Consider the following 20,758-nt stretch of genomic DNA (forward strand, 5'->3'; position numbering starts at 1 on the left):
TATTTTCATCACCCCCAAAAGAAACCCTATACCCTTTAGCTATCATTCACACCCTCTCATTCCCCCCCGCACCTCCCAGCCCTAGGCAACCACTATATATATATATATATATATATGTTCTCTTTATAGATTTGACTATTCTGAACATTTGATGTAGATGGACTCATACAACATGTGGTCTTTTGTGGCTTTTTTTTTTGTGGTACGCGGGCCTCCCACTGCTGTGGCTTCTCCCCTTGCGGCGCACAGGCTCCGGACACGCAGGCTCAGCGGCCATGGCTCACGGGCCCAGCCGCTCCGCGGCATGTGGGATCTTCCCAGCCCGGGGCACGAACCCGTGTCCCCTGCAACGGCAGGCGGACTCTCAACCACTGTGCCACCAGGGAAGCCCTTGTGGCTATTTTTAGTTAGCATGTTTTCAAGATTCATCTAAGCTGCAGCTTGTATTAGTATTTCATGCCTTTTTATGGATGAATAATATTCCATTGTACGTATATACTTTTACCCATTCATCAGTTGACAGGACATTTGGATTTCCACCTTTTGGTTATCATGAATACTGTTATGAACATTCATGTACAAGTTTCTGTGCGGACTGTTTTCAACACTCTTCAGCATATGCCTAGGAGTGGAACTGCTGTATCAAATAGCAACTCTGTTTAATCGTTTGAGGAACTGCCAGACTGCAACTATTCCATTTTGCATTCCTAACAGCAGTATATGAAGCTTTCTATTTCTCTACACCCTCACCAATATTTTTTTTATTATACTCACCCTAGTGGGTGTGAAATGGTATCTCATTGTGGTTTCAATTTGCACTTCCCTAATGACTAATGACGTTAAACATCTTTTTTTGTGTTTACTGACCATTTGTATATCTTCTTCGGAGAGATGTCTATTCAGATCCTTTGACCAGTCAAAAAATTGGTGTCTTATTATATTTTTAATAGATTTGTTTTCTCTTTTTTTTCTGGCGGCGCCACATGTGGGATCTTAGTTCCCTGACCAGGGACTGAACTTGCACACCCCGCAGTGAAAGCATGGAGTCCCAACCACTGGACCGCCAGGGAAGTCACTGGGTGGTCTTATTACTGAGGGGCAAGTTTTTTTGATTTTTTAAAATAAGTTGATACAAGTTCTTATCTATTATTTGCAGATATTTTCTACCATTCTGTGGGTTGGTCTACCTTTCCTCATCCTTTTATGTTTTAACTTATGCCTTTAAGTGAATCTTATTTATTGCTTTTATTTTTTAATCTTTTAAAAACTTTTATTTTTAAAGGTTTTCACTTAAAATTTTTCAATATAGGATCTCCTGTAATTGGTGAGTTTAATCCGCTTATACCATTTTCCCCATGGTCAAATGCATTGGGTAACCCGTCAGTTCATTTTTCTCCCTGGACATCTCCCTCCCCATAGCCCATCCTCCTCCAATCTGGACTGAATATTGTGGGCCTGCTGCAAATGTTATCCTGCCACTATACTGGGTTGGGGCACTGATTTCTGGTATCTGTTGCCTCCCTTGATTTACTCCCTTATTTTTTGTGGACTACATCCTCCAGTAGACTTTTATTTATTTTTTCCTAGATGAGCCTTTTTTTTTTTTGCCATAATTAACAATTTATTTATTTTGCAAGTGTTCATATTTAAGTTTTGGTTTTTTCTACTTCTTTTAACATCTTTATTGGATTATAATTGCTTTATAATGGTGTGTTTCTGCTTTATAACAAAGTGAATCAGCTATACATATAAATATATCCCCATATCTCCTCTCTCTTGCAACTCTCTCCCACCCTCCCTATCCCACCCCTCTAGGTGGTCACAAAGCACAGAGCTGATCTTCCTGTGCTATGCGGCTGCTTCCCACTAGCTATCTATTTTACATTTGGTAGTGTATATATCTACATGCCACTCTCTCACTTTGTCCCAGCTTACCCTTCCCCCTCCCCACGTCCTCAAGTCCATTCTCTAGTAGGTCTGCGTCTTTATTCCCAATTTTTTTTTAAGATTCCATATATATGTGTCAGCATATGGTATTTGTTTTTCTCTTTCTGACTTACTTCACTCTGTATGACAGACTCTAGGTCCATCCACCTCACTACAAATAACTCAATTTCGTTTCTTCTTATGGCTGAGTAATATTCCATTGTATATATGTGCCACATCTTCTTTATCCATTCATTTGTCGATGGACACTTAGGTTGCTTCCATGTCCTGGCTATTGTAAATAGAGCTGCATTGAACATTGTGGTACATGACTCTTTTCGAATTATGGATTTCTCAGGGTATATGCCCAGTAGTGGGATTGCTGGGTCGTATGGTTGTTCTATTTTTAGTTTTTTAAGGAACCTCCATACTGTTCTCCATAGTGGCTGTATCAATTTACATTCCCACCAACAGTGCAAGAGGATTCCCTCTTCTCCACACCCTCTCCAGCATTTATTGTTTGTAGATTTTTTGATGATGGCCGTTCTGACTGGTGTGAGGTGATACCTCATTGTAGTTTTGATTTGCATTTCTCTAATGATTAATGATGTTGAGCATTCTTTCATGTGTTTGTTGGCAATCTGTATATCTTCTTTGGAGAAATGCTGCATAGAAACTAAAGTTTAAAATGTTGTATGTCTTAAATGTTTTAAACTTCTCTTCATGTTTTAAACCTGAAGTATAAAACATGAGGGTAGTTTGGTCACAGAATTATAGGATGGAAAAGCAAGTATCTCCTGAAATCCAAATCTCTTTTATTTCCTAGGTTCAGCCATTGAGTTTGGTTAGCAACGAATACTGTTAGCTAAATAAATTTGGTTCCTGAGTTTCAGAGAGCAAGAAGGAAGTGTTCACTTAGCAAGGGATGTGTCAAAAAAATTTATTGTAATCCGAGTTTAGATTGAATAGTTTGAATCTACTATAATCTTCATGAATTTGGAGAGCCTAAGTTCAGATAGCAGGAATATGTCCTCAGAACTTTGAAGGCATTGATCTACCATTTTTTGTCATCCAGATTTGCTGAGTCTAATGCAGATGTTATTCTTGTTCCTAAGTGATTGTTTTTTACCCTCTCTTTGAAAACTTTTAAGATTTTCTCTTTATTCTTAGAGTTCTAAAACTTCACAGTGCTATGCCTTGGTGTGGGTCTTTTTCATTTATTACACTTGACACCCTTGTTGGGCCTTTCAACCTAAAGAATGGAGTTCTGGGATAGGCTCTTATGTTATTTCATTTTAATAATCCCTTCCTACCCCTTAAAAAGGTTTTTTTTTTTTCACTTTCTAACACCATCAGTCTGATATTAGACCCCTCCTGCAGCCTTTATCTTTTCTCTTTCTGTCTCTTTCAGAGGTATTTCCTCACTTGCATCTTACAGCTCTAATAATTACTTCTGAATTTTAAATATTTTTAAGAGCTCTGCTGTTTTATAACTCCTGTTGCATTTCCTGTTATTGCATAAAGGCAGTGTCTCTGAAAGTCTTTTTTACCAACTTTTCCCACTTACAACATAGTCAGCATTGTCTCATATCCTAAATATCTTGAAAACATGGTTTTTCATTTTAAACAGTCCTCTATCAAAAGATCAAAATGTATCAAAGATTTTAAGCAGCATGAGGCATTATCAAATCTGTGTTTTCGATGTTCAGTCTTGAAGTAGTAGGGAGAATGAACTGGAGCAGATTAGACTCTGTAATCTAGGAGAGAAATGATGAAAGTCTTATCTAAGGCAGTAGTGCCGGGGTGGGGTAAAGTCAAAAGAACAGGCTGACAGATTTTAGGAGGTGGAATGGCACAGGACTTGGCTATTGACTGGTTAAGGGAAAAAGGAAAAGTACTATATTACCCTCAGGTTTATGGTTTGGACAATACCAAGAATAGCTGAATCTCTCCAAATAAGAAACATGTATTTTTAATATATTTAATATAACAACAACTTACCTGTTGTTCAGTCTCATTTGAGTTAAGCTAAATCATATCTAAATATAAGTTACAAATGTTCTATAGAAAAATAAAAATTTCCCCCAGTGCTACAGTCTCAGAGATAAGATACCAAACCTTTAGAGGGATCAACTTTTTAATTAAGATTCTTTAGAGGAATATTTAAAAGGAAGGATGGAAAAATTAGCAGTAAACAAAAATTCAAGTTTAAAATTATGGATGGATGAAACACTATAGAAGAAAATTTTATCACAAAATATTGTAATATTTTGAAATAAAAAGTGATTCTACTATTATAAATACTTTTGTTTTTGTATATTCACTTTGAGTCTCAAAAAGCATTTTGCAAGGTAATTTCCTTTTCATCAGTGAAACACCTGGTTACTGTTTAACCAACAATATTAAAGTGTGGATGCAAATATTTACTAAATATACTTTTCTCAAATAAATGCAAATCACTATTTCTGAAAAGGTTTAATTCTATTTAAATTCATTAGAATATTTATATTTAAATATGCCAATGTAATCTATATGTATTAAGCAAGTAGGAGCTTCTCGAATGAAGAAACAGTCTGATTTGGTTTTATAAATAATGAAGATGATTTAAAATGTAAAAAATTGAGCTTAAAAAACACAGCCCAAACCACCTGTTTTATAAAGTCACACCAGCCATCTACTTCTAAAAAGCCTTTATCAAAGCTATTTCTTCAAACTCAACATTTACTAATTCAACAGATGGGTTTTTAAAATGGAATGTAATTTTACTTTCAACTCACTGATTACATACTCAAATGGCGGCTTAAAAAAAAATAATTTTGGAATACACAAAGACCTGAATTAAACCATTCTCAACATTTTTTCAGGACTGTTTGCTAACTGGCTTGTTTTTATTTACATATGAGCTTTAAACACGTCTACCAACAGGTAGTACACAGAAATAATTATTTGCAACTATAAAACCTGTCAAGTAAACTCCCAATGTAACATCACTGCTTTTTCCTTTTCTTATAAGAATCATTACTATGAACTCGAACTCGCTGGTACACAGAGGATGCTATTTTCATGCTGTCTTTCTTTGTAAGCGTCTTCTCTACTGCTCCAGGTTTCCAAAGTAACAACTGTGCATCTTCTCCTCCAGTTAGCAAAGAATCATCCTGCATATTCCAACAGAAAGAACGGACTGTAGCAGCATGCCCTCCCTGAAGCCTGGTCACATGGACCAATCCTGATGTCGTACAGCTCATTATGTGAATAATTCCTGTGTTTGTTCCTCCAACTACAAACAATTTGTCTGTCTTTTCATGATATATGCCGCCAATCAAATAGTCCAAAATCCCTTCTTTCACATTAATTACTTCTCTGACATCCGGGATGTTCAAACATGTAATTGGTTCATTGGTATCCAGATGATTAAGATCCCACCAGCAAAATCCTTCATCATGTGTCATGCAGTAAATCTGTTTATAATCTTTCCCAGACCAACCAATATAGCTTACTGATGAAACTGAGTTACAGGTTGTAACCAGTGCATCTTCTTCATTATCAACAGTAATATCAAATACATTTACCAGGCCGTCAGTTGAACCTGAGACTACCATGTTGGGATTGCTGGGATGGAAACATACTTGAGTGATATCATCACTATGTGTCTCTGAATATGCACCAAGTGGGTCTTTAGTAGTAGACAAATCCTGAGAATTAATTCTTGCATCCCAAAATACCAACAATGCATCATCATCAACTTTTTCTGTACCAGCACAAATGACATGATCATTACAGCTGATATCAAAACTGATAAAAATATTGGAAGGGTAACCCTTGAACAGCTGGACAGGTTTTTCACTGGCTAATCGAGCATCCCAACATTTTACAGTGCCATCAGTGCATGAGGAATACACGCTGTCACAGGAATTTGCAAACTTGACTCCATTAAGTCCAGGATATCCTCTAAATTCTCGTAGTACATTTAATCTTTCTTTATCATATATTCTGATTGATCCATTAGAACATAAAACAGCAACCAAGCTTCCTTTTTCTGCTTGTACAGTCTTTGATGTGTCTATGCCAAGCAGATAAGTAGGCTCTTTAGTTTCTGAGGAACGTTTAACAATGTTCAAATTAGCAAATTGTTCCTCAATCTTCTCCATATCAGGAGTGCATCCAAGGGTAGTAAAAATCTGTAATAAAAACAAAAATTAAAATTAAACCCAAAGCGTCTCTATATTGTGATTAAATCAAGAACATTTCCCTCTGAGAGCTGGCACAAAACAACAGAACTAAAACCTAATAGTTTAATCATTTCCCTACCATGATGTAACTAAAACTCAGTTGCCTACTTCTAATTCAATCACTTTTTATATACTGAATCTACTGACAGTAAGAGAATTTTAAAACATGTACATACCTTGCTTAGTAATTCCTTTCAGCTCAAACCTAATAATTGGTCCTACACACAGTCCTCCGCATTAGCCAGGATCTCCACTTTGAGATCATCTTCTCCTGGCCCCAGCAGCCTTAACAACTACAGAATCTAAACATAGATGTGTTAGCAGAAGAATGGTCCCTCAAAGATGTTCATGCCATGGGGCTTCCCTGGTGGCGCAGTGGCTGAGAATCCGCCTGCCAATGCAGGGGATACAGGTTTGATCCCTGGTTTGGGAAGATCCCACGTGCCGTGGAGCAACTAAGCCCGTGCACCACAATTACTGAGCCTGCGCTCTAGAGCCTGTGAGCCACAATTACTGAGCCCGCGTGCCGCAACTACTGAAGCCCATGCACCTAGAGCCCGTGCTCCACAACAAGAGAAGACACCGCAATGAGAAGCACTGCAACGAAGAGTAGCCCCCGCTCGCCGCAACCAGAGAAAGCCCGCGCGCAGCAACAAAGACCCAACACAGCCAGAAGTAAATAAATTCATAAAAAAAAAAAATGTTCATGCCTTAATCCCAGGAACCTATGAATATGTTAGGTCACATGGCAAAGAGGAATTGAGGTTGTAAATGGAATTAAGGTTGCTAATCAGTTGACCTTAAAATAGGGAGATTATTCTAGATTATCTGGGTGGGCCCAAAGTAATCACCAGTGCCCTTAAAAGTACTGGTAGAAGAAGCAGGCAGAATATGAGAGTCAGAGGGAGATGTTACTATGGAAGAAAGGTTCAGAGAGACACACTGCTGGTTTGGGTAAAGGAGGCCAATAATTGGGTGGCCTCTAGAAAGCTGAAAAGGCAAGGAAACAGCCTCCTTTAGAGCTTCCATGTGAAAGTGCAGCCCTGCTAACACCCTGATTTTAGCCCACTGAGACCCATTTTGGACTTCTGACCTCCAGAGTTATAATAAATTTATGTTGTTTTGAGCCACCAAGTTTGCAGTAATTTGTTACAGCAGCAATAAAAAACTAATAGAGGTACCCAGTAGGAATTCTGGAGATGTGCTTCTCAGGCAGTAGCAGCTTGTAAATGTTGGAGATGCAATTTTGAACTTAGGCATTCTGGCTTCAGGGACTCTGCTCTTAACCACCACGCTAGATTGCCTCTCAATGGTAGGTTGTATACAGAACAAGTTCAAGGCCAGAAAAATATGCATGCCTAGTGACTTTATCACAAACTTTTCTATCTTGCTTTCACCAATGAATATTCTAGCCTGCCTCACAAATTCACATTTTCATTCTTAAGACGAAATGCTTTTTTTTCTGTTGCTTTAGTGATAGCGTTTTAACCGTCTGTCTTTTCGTCTTTACCAGGAGAAATGAACACTAATTCAAGAGTTGTTAGAAGGATTAACTGAAATAACGTGTCTGGCCTATCATGATACACATTCAACAAATGTTACGTAAAAATGACCAGTATTACCATTATCAATACCACTAACACCACATGGGGAAGAACTTGGATCTATCAGAGTGGCTCCAAACAAAACAATTAAACCAAAAGGCAAAAAATATTTAAAAGTTGCATTGGGGTTCAAACAAAGAATAAGCATCCTCCCAAACTTTAAATTTCGACTATTTAAAAACTTACAAAAGTTGAAAGAATAGTACAACGAACACACACACACATAGCCTTTCACCTCCGAGGTTCAACAACTTGCTTTCTTCTATCTCTATAAGCACACACACACACATTTTTTGATGAACTATTTGAAAGTTAACTGCAGACAAAATATCACTTCATTTCTAAATACTTTAACACAGAGCACCTCCCTAATCTTTTGTTTTCTTAACACTGAATTTTTTTTTAAAGTCCAGGCCAGTTGTCTGATAATATGTCCCATATTCTGGATTTTTCTAATTGTTTCCTCCTCATGATTAGATTCCAGTTTAATACTGTTATCAGGGATAAAATTTAGGTGATGCTGGGTAGTTTTTTTTTTTGGCTGCATTGCGTCTTCGTTGCTGTGTGCGGGCTTTCTCTAGTTGCAGCAAGCGGGGGCTACTCTTCGTTGCGGTGCGCAGGCTTCTTATTGTGGTGGGTTCTCTTGTTGCAGTGCACAGGCTTTAGGCAGGTGGGCTTCAGTAGTTGCAGCGCACAGGCTCAGTAGTTGTGGCATGCGGGCTTCAGTAGTTGTGGCACGTGAGCTCAGTAGTTGTGGCTCATGGGTTCTAGAGCGCAGCCTCAAATTGTGGTGCATGGGCTTAGTTGCTCTGCAGCATGTGGGATCTTCCTGGGCCAGGGATTGAACCCATGGCCTCTGCATTGGCAGGCAGATTCTTAACCACTGCGCCACCAGGGAAGCCCTGGGTACTTCCTATTGCATCACATCATAGAGACTCACAATAACAAGTTTGATCACTTACTTAAATTCTTCTTGGTGCTCAAACTGTCCCCAACTTGACCACTGAGAAACTCCTCAGGCAGCCAGCTTCTGTGTGCTTTTGATATGTCATTATCACAATTAGTATGTAAGCCCTAAATGGAACAACTCTGTATAAGAATAAGTCTGAAAATGGTGAGCATGCTTCAAGTATTCTGAGACTAAATGACCATTTATCTCTACAGCATAACTGTTGGTTTTACAACCAGATAGGCTAAAATGGCCTTCTCTCCTTAAACATGTCATGCTTGCTTCTGTCTCAGGACTGCAGCAATAGCTGCTTCTCTGCCTGGAATACTTTCTGTACCTTTTTTGTGTAACTCCTTCCTGTTATTCAGGTCTCAATATGTTATCTCCCCAGAGAGAGCTTCCCTGATCAACCAACCTAAAGTAGCCTGTCACCCCCCTATCATACTGCCCATTTTATTAATTAAAAAATTAAAAATGCTTAATTATGAAATATTTCAAATATACAAAGAAGTGTAGAAAAAAGGAAACAGACACCCAAGTACTGTACATATTACCCAGATTTTTTTTTTTTTTTAATAAATTTATTTATTTTATTATTTATTTATTTATTTAGGCTGTGTTGGGTCTTTTGTTGCTGTGCACGCGCTTTCTCTAGTTGCGGTGAGCGGGGGCTACTCTTCGTTGCAGTGCACGGGCTTCTCATTGCGATGGCTTCTCTCGTTGCAGAGCACGGGCTCTAGGCACATGGGCTTCAGTAGCTGTGGCACACGGGCTCTCGAGCACAGGCTCAGTAGTTGTTGCGTACTGGCTTAGCTGCTCCGCAGCATGTGGGATCTTCCCAGACCAGGGCTTGAACCCGTGTCTCCTGGATTGGCAGGCGGATTCTTAACCACTGCGCCACCAGGGAAGCCCTATTACCCAGATTTAACATTTTGCCATATTTGCCTCAGTTTTTTATTTAAAGAAATGAATCCTTATAGACACAACTCCTATGGTTAAGAAATTTTTTAAGTGGCATCACAATTATATGTATCTTTGTTGCAATTTGCTCTTTTCACTCAATATTTTTTAAAAACCTGATTTTACTGGTGAGGTGAACTTATTACCTGACTCTTTCTTGCTTTTTTGTTATCAATATGATTGTTGAATAAATGACTGAATAATTGATTCAACTTTCATGCATTAAGAGCTGAAGAGTTCTTCCAGGAGAAACAGAATAAATCTAAAATGATATTGCATGTGTCTGTGTGTTTGCAGGGGGAGCTGTGCTTATGGAAATTAGTAAAATAATGGCATTCTTTTTTTTTTTTTGCGGTACGCGGGCCTCTCACTGTTGTGGCCTCTCCCGTCACGGAGCACAGGCTCCGGACGCACAGGCCCAGCCGCTCGGCGGCATGTGGGATCTTCCCGGACCGGGGCACAAACCCGCGTCCCCTGCATCGGCAGGCGGACTCTCAACCACTGTGCCACCAGGGAAACCCTGGCATTCTTTAGCAGTACTTTAAATAAAGTACAAAAAGGAAATATAGAAAAAGAATTTGTAGCTGTGGAAAAAAAACTTATTTAACTTAATTTTTTTTTACTACAAGCTCTTCAAATACATCCTAAAATGTGTGTTCACTTAAGAGTGTACTGCCTATACACTTCAAGGAAAAATCCTTTTTAATTCCAGATAGAAACAACTGCCCATTCTTGAAATACTAGTCAAAGTATTAATGAGATTACAAAAGAAACAATTCTTTGCTACTGCTTCATATTGACCTCTGCATATTAAATATCAGATTTTAAACAATAAGAAAGTTTAATGTGACTTTTAAGCTAATAGTAAGTTATAGGACTATGACTATGCACTGCCACCCCCAAGCAGGATAGTAGTGCAGTACTCCTTCCCTCCACAGTGCTGCCTGGAGAGTCTGTTTCACACTGGAACAGTCCCCTGCAAGGATTCTGGGGATTGATGAGGCAGGCAGAGTGGGCCCAGATGGAACGCTACAACAAACACTTTTAAGACAGTAGTAATGGTAACAATCTCAATGGTTGTCCACCTGACACACTGTTTAAATGCAGCATAGTACTTCAAAAAAAAAGATAGATGTTAGAAGGTAGGTAGCTCCTACAACACTCTCATGCTATAGAGTTCATATTCATTTGTCCACAGATACAAAGAGTAAAATAGTTTAATCTCTTAGGGAAAAGATGAAAACCTCTGGCTTATGCTTTAACACATTAATATGCAAGTGAATCATATTTGAAATATAACTTCCAAGGCTACATAGTTAATTTTAATTTAATATACTAATGGATCATTCTAAAATGATGAATAAACCCTTTTACTTCTATGTATGCCCTTCTCTGTGTTTTCTCTGTATGACCCACTTCCCAGTTCTCAAGATAAGCCATAGGCTCTCTTTTCTTATCACTTGACATTCTCACAAGGCAACCTCATTGACATTCATGTTTTCAAGTGCCACCTAAGTGCCAATGAGCTCTTCTATTTACAAGTCCATATTTCCAAGTGTCTACTAGCCATTTCTCCTTGAACATGTCCCACTACACCTCAAAGTAAAACTGATTATTTATGCCCCCACCAACCTTCTCCTTAAAAACAAAATCAGAAGATGCTTCTCAATGTTCTCCATGTTGGTCAATGGTATTGGCACCATGACGACACTCTGATCCACCCAGCTCTCTAAGCCAGAACCTCTGGGGAATAGCCAACTCTCCTACTCAGGGCTCTCTTCCAATCCATTTCTTTTTTCTTTCTCTTTTTTGTTTTTAACATCTTTATTGGAGTATAACTGCTTTACAATGGTGTGTTAGTTTCTGCTTTATAACAAAGTGAATCAGCTATACATATACATATATCCCCATATCTCCTCCCTCTTGCGTCTCCCTCCCACCCTCCCTATCGTCCCCCCCTCTCGGTGGTCACAAAGCACCGAGCTGATCTCCCTTCCAATCCATTTCTAAATCTCACTTCTGCTGAAGGCTACTAAGAGTATATTGAACTATAAGGTTCAATCTATTTCTGTAGATCAAAACAATACTGACAACTTCATATAGTTCAACCTAACAAAAACATATAAAGAAAACAAATAAGATTATCCATAATTTTAATCTTTTCTCTATTTATTTCTGTTAGATGCATAAAAGGAAGCTTAGTTAGCATTCTAGATCTCAACAGGCTAGTGAGAGCTGAGGATGTAGAGTGAGCCTTTCTTATATTAATACACACACACACACACACACACACACACACACACACACACACACAAATGAAAGAGGGACAAAAAGACAGGGACGGAAAAGAGTACTAAAGCAAAGAGTAGGGAGGAGAAAAGAAGAGAAAAGAAGATAAGCCAAAAGAGAACAGCAGAGAAAAGAGAAAGTAATGGATGGAGTTACCGCCACTACCTGTTGGATCATATTACAGTTTTACTTTCCCAACACTGACATGAGACAAGGAGAAGAGGTCCAGGTAAAGGAAGTTTAGTAGAGTCTAAAGCTATGTTGGTTCACTTGGCTAAAGAGTTTTCATTAAAAAAAAATTCCTTGTCCTTGAGTTAGTAGATGTAGCGAGCAACCATAACCCAATTTAAATATTGGCCTAACTGTTCTGAAAAAACTACTAATATCTCATCTTGACCCACCTGGTACAGATCAGGAAATAGTAGACCCCCAGCAGTGTCCTGGCATTAAGCCACCACCACTGCTGTTGTGGTCTTTACTGGGATACAGAATTCTCATGTCTGAATATAATGCAGTAGCTGGAAGACGTTTAGAAAGACACCCTAAAACAAACACCTTAGGCTAAGCTTCAAGGGGGTGAAAATATTAACTTCTTGGTGAACTGCCACCTTGAAACACATTAGAAGGGAAATGCTGACTAATCTCTAATCTGAAGAACTGTCCTTAGGTAATAAAGAGTTAGTTACTTGATAACAAAATCCCTAAACATAAGTATTTCTTTTGTGGCTTTTGCCTTAGTAAAATTTAAGTTATCTTTATCAATCAAAATATTCTTTCATTTTACTTCCTATTAAAATAAACCCAATAAAATGTTATTTCTATATATAAAGTACATCCTAAATACATCTAGCTGCAACGAGGTGTTGCTCTTATTCCTGAATTGACCAAGTTTGAATATGAAATCTGAAGGACAGCCTAGGTAGCTTAAATCATTCCATGATGGAAGAGGAAGTAGCTTTCTTTCTCATTTAAACAAGATGAAAAAATGCATTAAACGAAAACATACATTTTATACCTATTTAGAAACTACTGATTACAAAAGGCACTATACTAAAAGTCTTTGGCATATTACTTTGTAGGAAGTCAGAAATGAGCAGTATCCTTAGAAATAGATATATCTCTGTCTTTCAGGTATGAATAAATGTTCATTATACTTGAAAGATCTGCCAGCATAAGCAACAAATACTATTACATTTTTACTACTAAAGAATAAGAGTTGTATTTGAACTGTACATTGGATAAAGGACTAGTTTTCTTTTGAAACAATTTAACAGACTTGGGTCAGAAAAACTAATTCCCCACAGCTGAAATTTAATACTGCCCATTGACCGCAAGGAACTAGCTCTGATGATTGCACAATGCAGAGATTCGGCTAATATCCCCAATGCAGGGAGAAGCTAAATGGGAAAAGTCATTCAGGAATGGGCTCTAATAACTTCACAATCCACACTTATAATTTAACTACAATAATGCTAATATATCTATCAAATTGGGCTAGGATGACTGAGTCTCACAGAGAAGAAAATAATCGTAATTGGAGTTCAACAAATGCTAGGCAGTGTGCTAGAAACTTATCGATACATCTAATTTTTTTACCCTAATCATTTAACCCTATGAGACAGGTATTATTATCACCATTTTTCAGAGGAAATTGAAGTTCAGAGAAACTAACTTGCCAATGCTCTCATAGGTAATAACGGGGAGTTTGATTTGAAACCCAAATTGTAACTTTAAAACCTGTGAACCTGTGTTCATTTCAATTCTATGCTATTCCTTTTCCATGTAAGTACTAAAATACTAGTGTCAACTTTAATTAAGGAATATGCCTATTAGGCTTTGAGAGAAAGAATTACATATTAATTCTACATATAAGCAGAGGAGAAAGAAAGGGAGCAGGATGGGGGCTTCCCTGGTGGAGCAACGGTTAAGAATCCGCCTGCTAATGCAGGGGACACAGGTTCGAGCCCTCGTCCAGGAAGATCCCACATGCTGCCGAGCAACTAAGCCCGTGTGCCACAACTACTGAGCCTGCGCTCTAGAGCCCACGCGCCTAGAGCTCATGCTCCACAACAAGAGAAGCCACCACAATGAGAAGCCTGCGCACCGCAACGAACAGTAGCCCCCATCACCACAACTAGAGAAAGCCTGCACACAGCAACAAAGACCCAATGCAGCCAAAAATAAATAAATAAATAAATTTATTTTAAAAAAAGGGAGCAGGATGATTGAAAAAACACACAAACACAGAAAAAGGTTACAGTAAGCAGCCATCACTTTTAATTTTTTTGTGTCCCATTTTTTATTATGGAATTTGTATGGAATAAAGAATAGTAAAAGAAACCCCTATGCAACCCATTATCCACCACGAACAATTACATTCCTCAAAACTTATTATTAGTAGTGGAGGGGTCAAACATATATTGTATTTTATTTGAAGGGCAATTAAGAAACTGTGGAGAACATCTAGTATGATGGAACCCCTCCAACTCACCCCTCTTCCCCCTCCATGTGGCATCAACATTGTTTCAGTTGCCTGTAGCACCAGGGATGGATCCTGATTAACCTAACCATAGTAATGTCATCCTTTTAAACCAGTAATTGTTCAGAAACCTTACATTTTTGCCAGTCCACGCATGTATTCCCCTCCTAACTACAATCTGTTCACATGTGGAATGCTAATTCTAAAGGGTTCCCAATCCAACTGATGGAAAGAACTTTAATTCCATGTGTATAAGATTCAACATTTTCTGACTATTTAAGTCAATTTGCAGTGGAGTTTTTGTTAATGCAGCCAGAACCAGCCTAACTAATTAGAGATAATCAAATAAAGTCTTGGGTGTTATCACCAAGTACTGACTTAATGTAAGAGGCTCCTACAAATAAAGATTTAGGGAACATACTTTAAAAAGTCAAATGTCATTCATATTAAAGATGGGGACTTTGATCTTTTGTTCCCTTTAGAACATTCTATCCTCTCCCCTTTCCCACCTATTCCAAAAAATATGATACACAAAGGAATTGTCAGAAGACTATAAAAACCTATGCTCAGTAATAATGGTAGGATCCCTCATTCTAAAGACACCAACAAAACAAAACAAAAAACAAACCTCTGAAATGCTACAATATTTTAAAACTTAATATAAAACTCTATCTGCTAAGTTTCTGTGTATTTTTAAAATTTATCTATATTTTTGAATTTCTAAAATAGTCCCATGGCTCAAAATTCAAAAGGTTCCAAAACTAATATCTTAGAACATTTCTGTCCTCAAGCCCCTTTCTTCTCCCAGGAGTCGTCAAATGTTACCAGTTTCTTATGAATGTTTTCAGAGATTGTCAATTTGGAAATAATGCAGTGAAGTAATTTTCAGCTTGTCAATAATCTGTCAGTGTGGTACAATAAAAAAGCAATACGTTTAAGAAAAAAACATACTAATTTCAAGCCCTTGTTCTACCACAAACTAGCAAAGTCATCATTGTACAAATTAACCCAACCTCAGTTTCTTCATCTTTAAAATGGGGATAGAAATGGACATACTTGATATTGAGCACCTTTTATAGCCAAGTACAGTGCTAAATGCTGGAGATTCAGATGAGAAACATACTTGCTGTCTTCAAGAAGTTAGGAGAAAGACCAGTAAACAATTACACTATAGGGTGATGGTACAAGGACAGAGATAATCAGAGGATGACACAGGAACACAAAGCAGAGGGATGTAGTGGGCATAATTCTTGGCATGAAGAAAATAAGCAAATATTGATTTCCTTTCTTTCTAATAACTTCATGTGATTTGCCTTATTTCATTTCACATTCACATTTTTAAAAATACCATTCTACAGCTTTTAAAAATGAAAGCATTCTGTTACTTTTATATTAAAACTATTTTTAAAAAATGAAACAATATGCAAAATTTCATGAACATGAATATCAAATCAGCAACTCTCAATTCTGAATAAACCACTGACATATCAAATTGAGTGGGTGCTTTTGTTTTTTTTTTTGTGGTACCCAGGCCTTTCACTGTTCTGGCCTCTTCCGTTGCTGAGGACAGGCTCCGGACGCGCAGGCTCAGCGGCCATGGCTCAAGGGCCCAGCCGCTCCGCGGGATGTGGGATCTTCCCGGACCGGGGCACGAACCCGTGTCCCCTGCATCGGCAGGCAGACTCTCAACCACTGCGCCACGAGGGAAGCCCGAGTGGGTGCTTTTTAAGATTTCATTTTTAATTTTTTAATGAAAAATACATTTCTAAAGAGCAAATGAACTTCAGTATGTTTTAGAAGATGATATAGTTTCACTGAAGTGAAAGAAGTTCTCAGTGAACTCCAAAATTCTTATCTTTTAGTTAGGTACCAATCAGAAAGGCTTAAGATCTACCCTATTAAAAATACCCTTGAATCTAAAAATATGTATATGTATAACGGATTCACTTTGCTGTATACCTGAAACTAACACAACATTGTAAATCAACTATACCCCCCCAAAAAATTAAAACTACCCTTTTACCTCCTTGGACAAATGGCCTGAAATTGGGTCTGGACAGGGAAAATACAAGATGAGCCTACAGCATCAAATAGTGCCTGAAAGTAAAGTGCTTAAAAAAAAAAAAAAAAAAAAAGACGCAAGAGCCAAGATCTCCCACTGGTCACTCTAGACCAGTTTGAGCAAAAAAGCAGTCAAACAATAAAATAAACACCCATGAATCCATACTGATAAAAATAAATGATTGAGTAAGTAAATAAATGAGGGAGAAGGGACATATCTTCCTTACAGAAAAATTCCAACTAATATAAGCAGATACAACCTCCTCCAGGAGGTGGAGCTCAGTTCTCCTCTTCTGGAGTATAGGCTGGACTTAATTACTTGCTTCCAAAGAACAGAGTATTGAAAGAGTAAAAGATAGTAAATTCAACTAGAGAAAATCAGAAGACACCACCTTAACCAACTGATCAAGGTCAGCATCTTTGGTAGTAAGTCATGTTGATGTCACTTGCCCTCTGATGTGATGTGATGAGAAAGATAGCTTACTTCTGTGGCATTCGTCTCAAAAATTCATAACCCCAGCCTAATCTTGAGAAAACGTCAAACAAACTCAACTGAGGGACAATCTACAAATACCTGGCTAGTACTCTTCAAGTTTCAATGTCGTGTTAGCAGAGCATTTGGAAGCAGTAGCTGCTAATGTCTAATGTCATGTGCTAGTGGCAAGGTCAGTGGCAAATGGGAAAAATCTAATGTTAGCTACAAAAGTTCTATACTGGACATTAAAGAACAGTCCTTCATATGCACTACCAGTATGCCCTAGAGAAATCAATACCTTGGGATAAAAAGCATGCATTGGTTTAACTTCTGCAGAACATTTCTAAGAAAACTTTTATATCAAAAATTTAGAGGGCTTCCCTGGTGGCACAGTAGTTAAGAGTCCGCCTGCCGATGCAGGGGACACGGATTTGTGCCCCAGTCCGGGAAGATCCCACATGCTGCAGAGCAGCTGGGCCCGTGAGCCATGGCTGCTGAGCCTGCGCGTCCGGAGCCTGTGCTCCGCAACGGGAGAGGCCACAACAGTGAAAGGCCTGCGTACAGCAAAAAAAAAAAAAAAAAATTAGAGAAATTTGTGTGTATGTTTTAAACTGACACATAATTGGCCTTAAAACAATCTATCAAAGAACCATTTGTTTTAAATTGGGCAGAAGTGCTGCATATTTAGTGGAAGGTATGCTAAACTGACATCTGCTACAATTTCAATGTAATTTTAAATATCATATTCGTTAATGACTGAGACAATGTCTTTGTAAATTAATCCTGGTTAGCGAGCCTGAATATACTATTCTTGTTCACACGAATGTTCAAGATACTGGTTGCAGCAACATATGGCACTTCATGCATTAAATACACTAAAATTCTTAGGGAGAGCACAGTTTTTAAAGTGCAGGAATTCGTTACCAAGGAAAAGAGGGAGGGGGTGGGAAGGAATGACACACACACTCTCATGCAGTATGAGATTATCCTTCAGGTTCCAGATATAACATTCAAAGTATCTTTAAAAAACAAAGACATTTTCCTCAATAACATCTTAAGATATCCAGTTTCTCAAGTAAATCTTTCACCCAAAAGTCACCCTTCATAGTAAGTCTATGAATACCCAGCTTCTTTCAACAAGAACAATGAACTGCCTTTGCCTTTCCAAAACAACCAGCTGGTTAACCAAACAGAGAATAAACCAAACTTCTTCAGTCACCAGATGTCTTAATTTGGAACAGATAGTAGCAATGTGGAATAATCCAATTCTTGAATTGGTACTCTATGTTTACTACGTCTTTTTCTAATTCTCAATAGATGCTCTTAAAAATTAAGCAAATGCTCTCTGTAATAACTGCAAAAAAAAGGGAAGGGGGAGGGGGAATAAAAAGAGTAATGACCTATAATAGAATGATGTTAACATTATCAAAGAACAATCCACTTGAATATTATGTTATAGTTAAAAACTGATAAGCAATATCATTAAATCCCTAGGACTTCCCTGGTGGTCCAGTGGCTAAGACTCCATGCTCCCAATGCAGGGGGCGCAGGTTTGATTCCCGGTCAGGGAACTAGATCCCACATGGAGCAACTAAAGATCCCGCATGCCACAACTAACACCTGGCGCAGCCAAATAAATAAATATTTTTAAAAAATCATTAAATCCCTATTCAATAATTCAGAAACGATTCTCAAATGGCTAACATGACAGGCCTAAAACACAGTGGATTTAGCAAAGTCCCTCCTCTCAACAAAGAGCAGTGGGGAGACAGACAGATATATAGACAAATAACTAATTATAATAATGAAAATAGTGATAAGTATTATAAAAAATAATATTGGGTAAGGCAAGAAATGGGGCAGGAATAGCCTTTTAGATTTGGTCATTAAAGGCACGCCTCTCTCATGAGGTGAGATTTGAGCCGATACCAGAATAAAATGAGGGAGCAAAGTATTGGACCATGTGAACCAAGAGAAAAATAATGAAACGAAAATAAAACCAAAAATAAACAAATGGGACCTAATTAAACTTAAAAGCTTTTGCACAGCAAAAGAAACCATAAACAAAACGAAAATTCAACCCTTGAAATAGGAGAAAATATTTGCAATCGAAGCAACCGACAAGGGATTAATCTCAAAAATATATAAATGGCTCATGCAGTTCAATATCAAAAAAACAAACAACCCAATCCAAAAATGGGCAGAAGATAATTTTCTCTCCTGGGCAGAGGAAAATAGCAAGTGGGCCAGTGCGGCTAACACTGAGTCAGAGAAAGAAAGTGGTGTAGGAAATAAGGTTGAAGAGGTAGCTGCAGTCAGATAAGAGCTTTGCAGGCCACGGTAAGGACTTCGGATTTTATTCTCAAGAGAGAAAGCAAGCCACTGCAGGTTGACAGCAGGTGAGAAATGTCTGTGAAGAGATTCCTCCAGCTGCTGACTGGAAAACAGACCCAGGGCAAGAATGAAAGTAGTAAAGAGGCTTGTGCACGATTTTGGGCAAGAGATACGAAAGTAGGGAGAAGTGGCTGGATTCAGGCCACAATTATGAAAGAGGAATAAACAGCATTTTCTCATTAGACTTCAAGAGGGGTATGAGAACAATTGTCAAAGATGATTCTTAGGTTTCTGGCCTCAGCCACAAAGTGAATAGACCATTGGCATGTTACTTTTAGGATAATTACAAGCTTTCAGGATAATTACAAGATGATTAATTAGATAATTAGACAATTATCCAATTGTTTAAACAGTCTTTATAAACCATGGTATATTAATACAGTAAAATTATACACAGCAAAAGACAAAACAAAAACCCACACACCACTGGTACGTGCAACAAGGTGGACGAATCTCAGAACTGTTTAGTGACAGAAGCCCAACACAAAAGGTTGCTACAGGATTTCACTTATACAAAGTTTAAGAACAGGTAAAACAAATCTACAATGGTGGCAATCGGAATACTGGTTATCTTTTGGGGGAATCCGGACTGGGGAAGAAAGCAAGAGAACTCTGTGAGTCGTGATTATGCACAGATGTATACATTTGAAAGAACAAACAAATCATCACGGAGGAGAATGACCCTCTGCCTCCATCACGATTCTCACACTGAGTAAAAAGCATCAACAGTCTACTGCTGGAGGAAAAAAAGCATGGTGAGAAATCCCCTATCTGGCACATGCCAGCAGTGCCTGCTAAAAGTTGTGAGCGGAGAAGAACAATGAGGAAAGCCCTCCAGCATCCCAGGCCCAACACTGCAGTGGCTTATTAACATCAAACAAAGGAGAGGTCTGAACAAGCACTATTAATTCACTCAAAATTATCATAGAACTAAATGTGAGGGCAAGAACTACAAAACTTCTACGAAAGAAGCAGTGAAGTTATGACCCTGGGTTAGGTGAAGACTTCTTAGAATCCAAAAGCACAAACCAGCAAAGAAAAACTTGAAGTAATTAAATTTTAAACTTCTCTGCTTTTTGAAAATCAGTTAGGAAAATAAAATGCCAATCTCTGATCAGTTAGGAAAATAAAATGTCAATCTCTGGGACTTCCCCGGCAGTCCAGTGGCTAAGACTCTGTGGTTCCAATGCAGAGGGCACAGGTTCAATCCCTGGTCGGGGAGCTAAGATCCCACATGCCGCTGCAGTGCAGCCAAAAAAAAAAAAAAAGTCAATCTAAAAGAAAAGAGGTGGGCTCCCCTGGTGGCGCAGTGGTTGAGAGTCCGCCTGCCAAAGCAGGGGACACGGGTTTGTGCCCCGGTCCGGGAGGATCCCACATGCCGCGGAGCGGCTG

The 20,758-nt window shown here is 38.4% G+C and overlaps 1 protein-coding gene across 4 annotated transcripts in view; it reads right to left on the minus strand.

Moving 5' to 3' along the window:
* Positions 1-4,386: 4,386 nt before the first annotated feature.
* Positions 4,387-20,758, minus strand: part of WDR89 (WD repeat domain 89) — a 35,208-nt gene continuing 18,836 nt past the window's right edge. For 3 of the 4 annotated variants that reach the window (XM_032624565.1, XM_032624563.1, XM_032624564.1), the window contains exon 3: positions 4,387-6,104. In XM_032624565.1, the coding sequence (XP_032480456.1) occupies positions 4,914-6,074 (1,161 nt within the window). In that variant the 5' untranslated portion in view covers positions 6,075-6,104 and the 3' untranslated portion in view covers positions 4,387-4,913. Of the gene's footprint in view, positions 6,105-8,721; positions 8,955-20,758 lie in introns of those variants that run through there. The other variant, XM_032624566.1, reaches the window with a different exon arrangement.

This window comes from Phocoena sinus, chromosome 2 (genome assembly GCF_008692025.1).
Source record: "Phocoena sinus isolate mPhoSin1 chromosome 2, mPhoSin1.pri, whole genome shotgun sequence".
NCBI lineage: Eukaryota > Metazoa > Chordata > Mammalia > Artiodactyla > Phocoenidae > Phocoena > Phocoena sinus.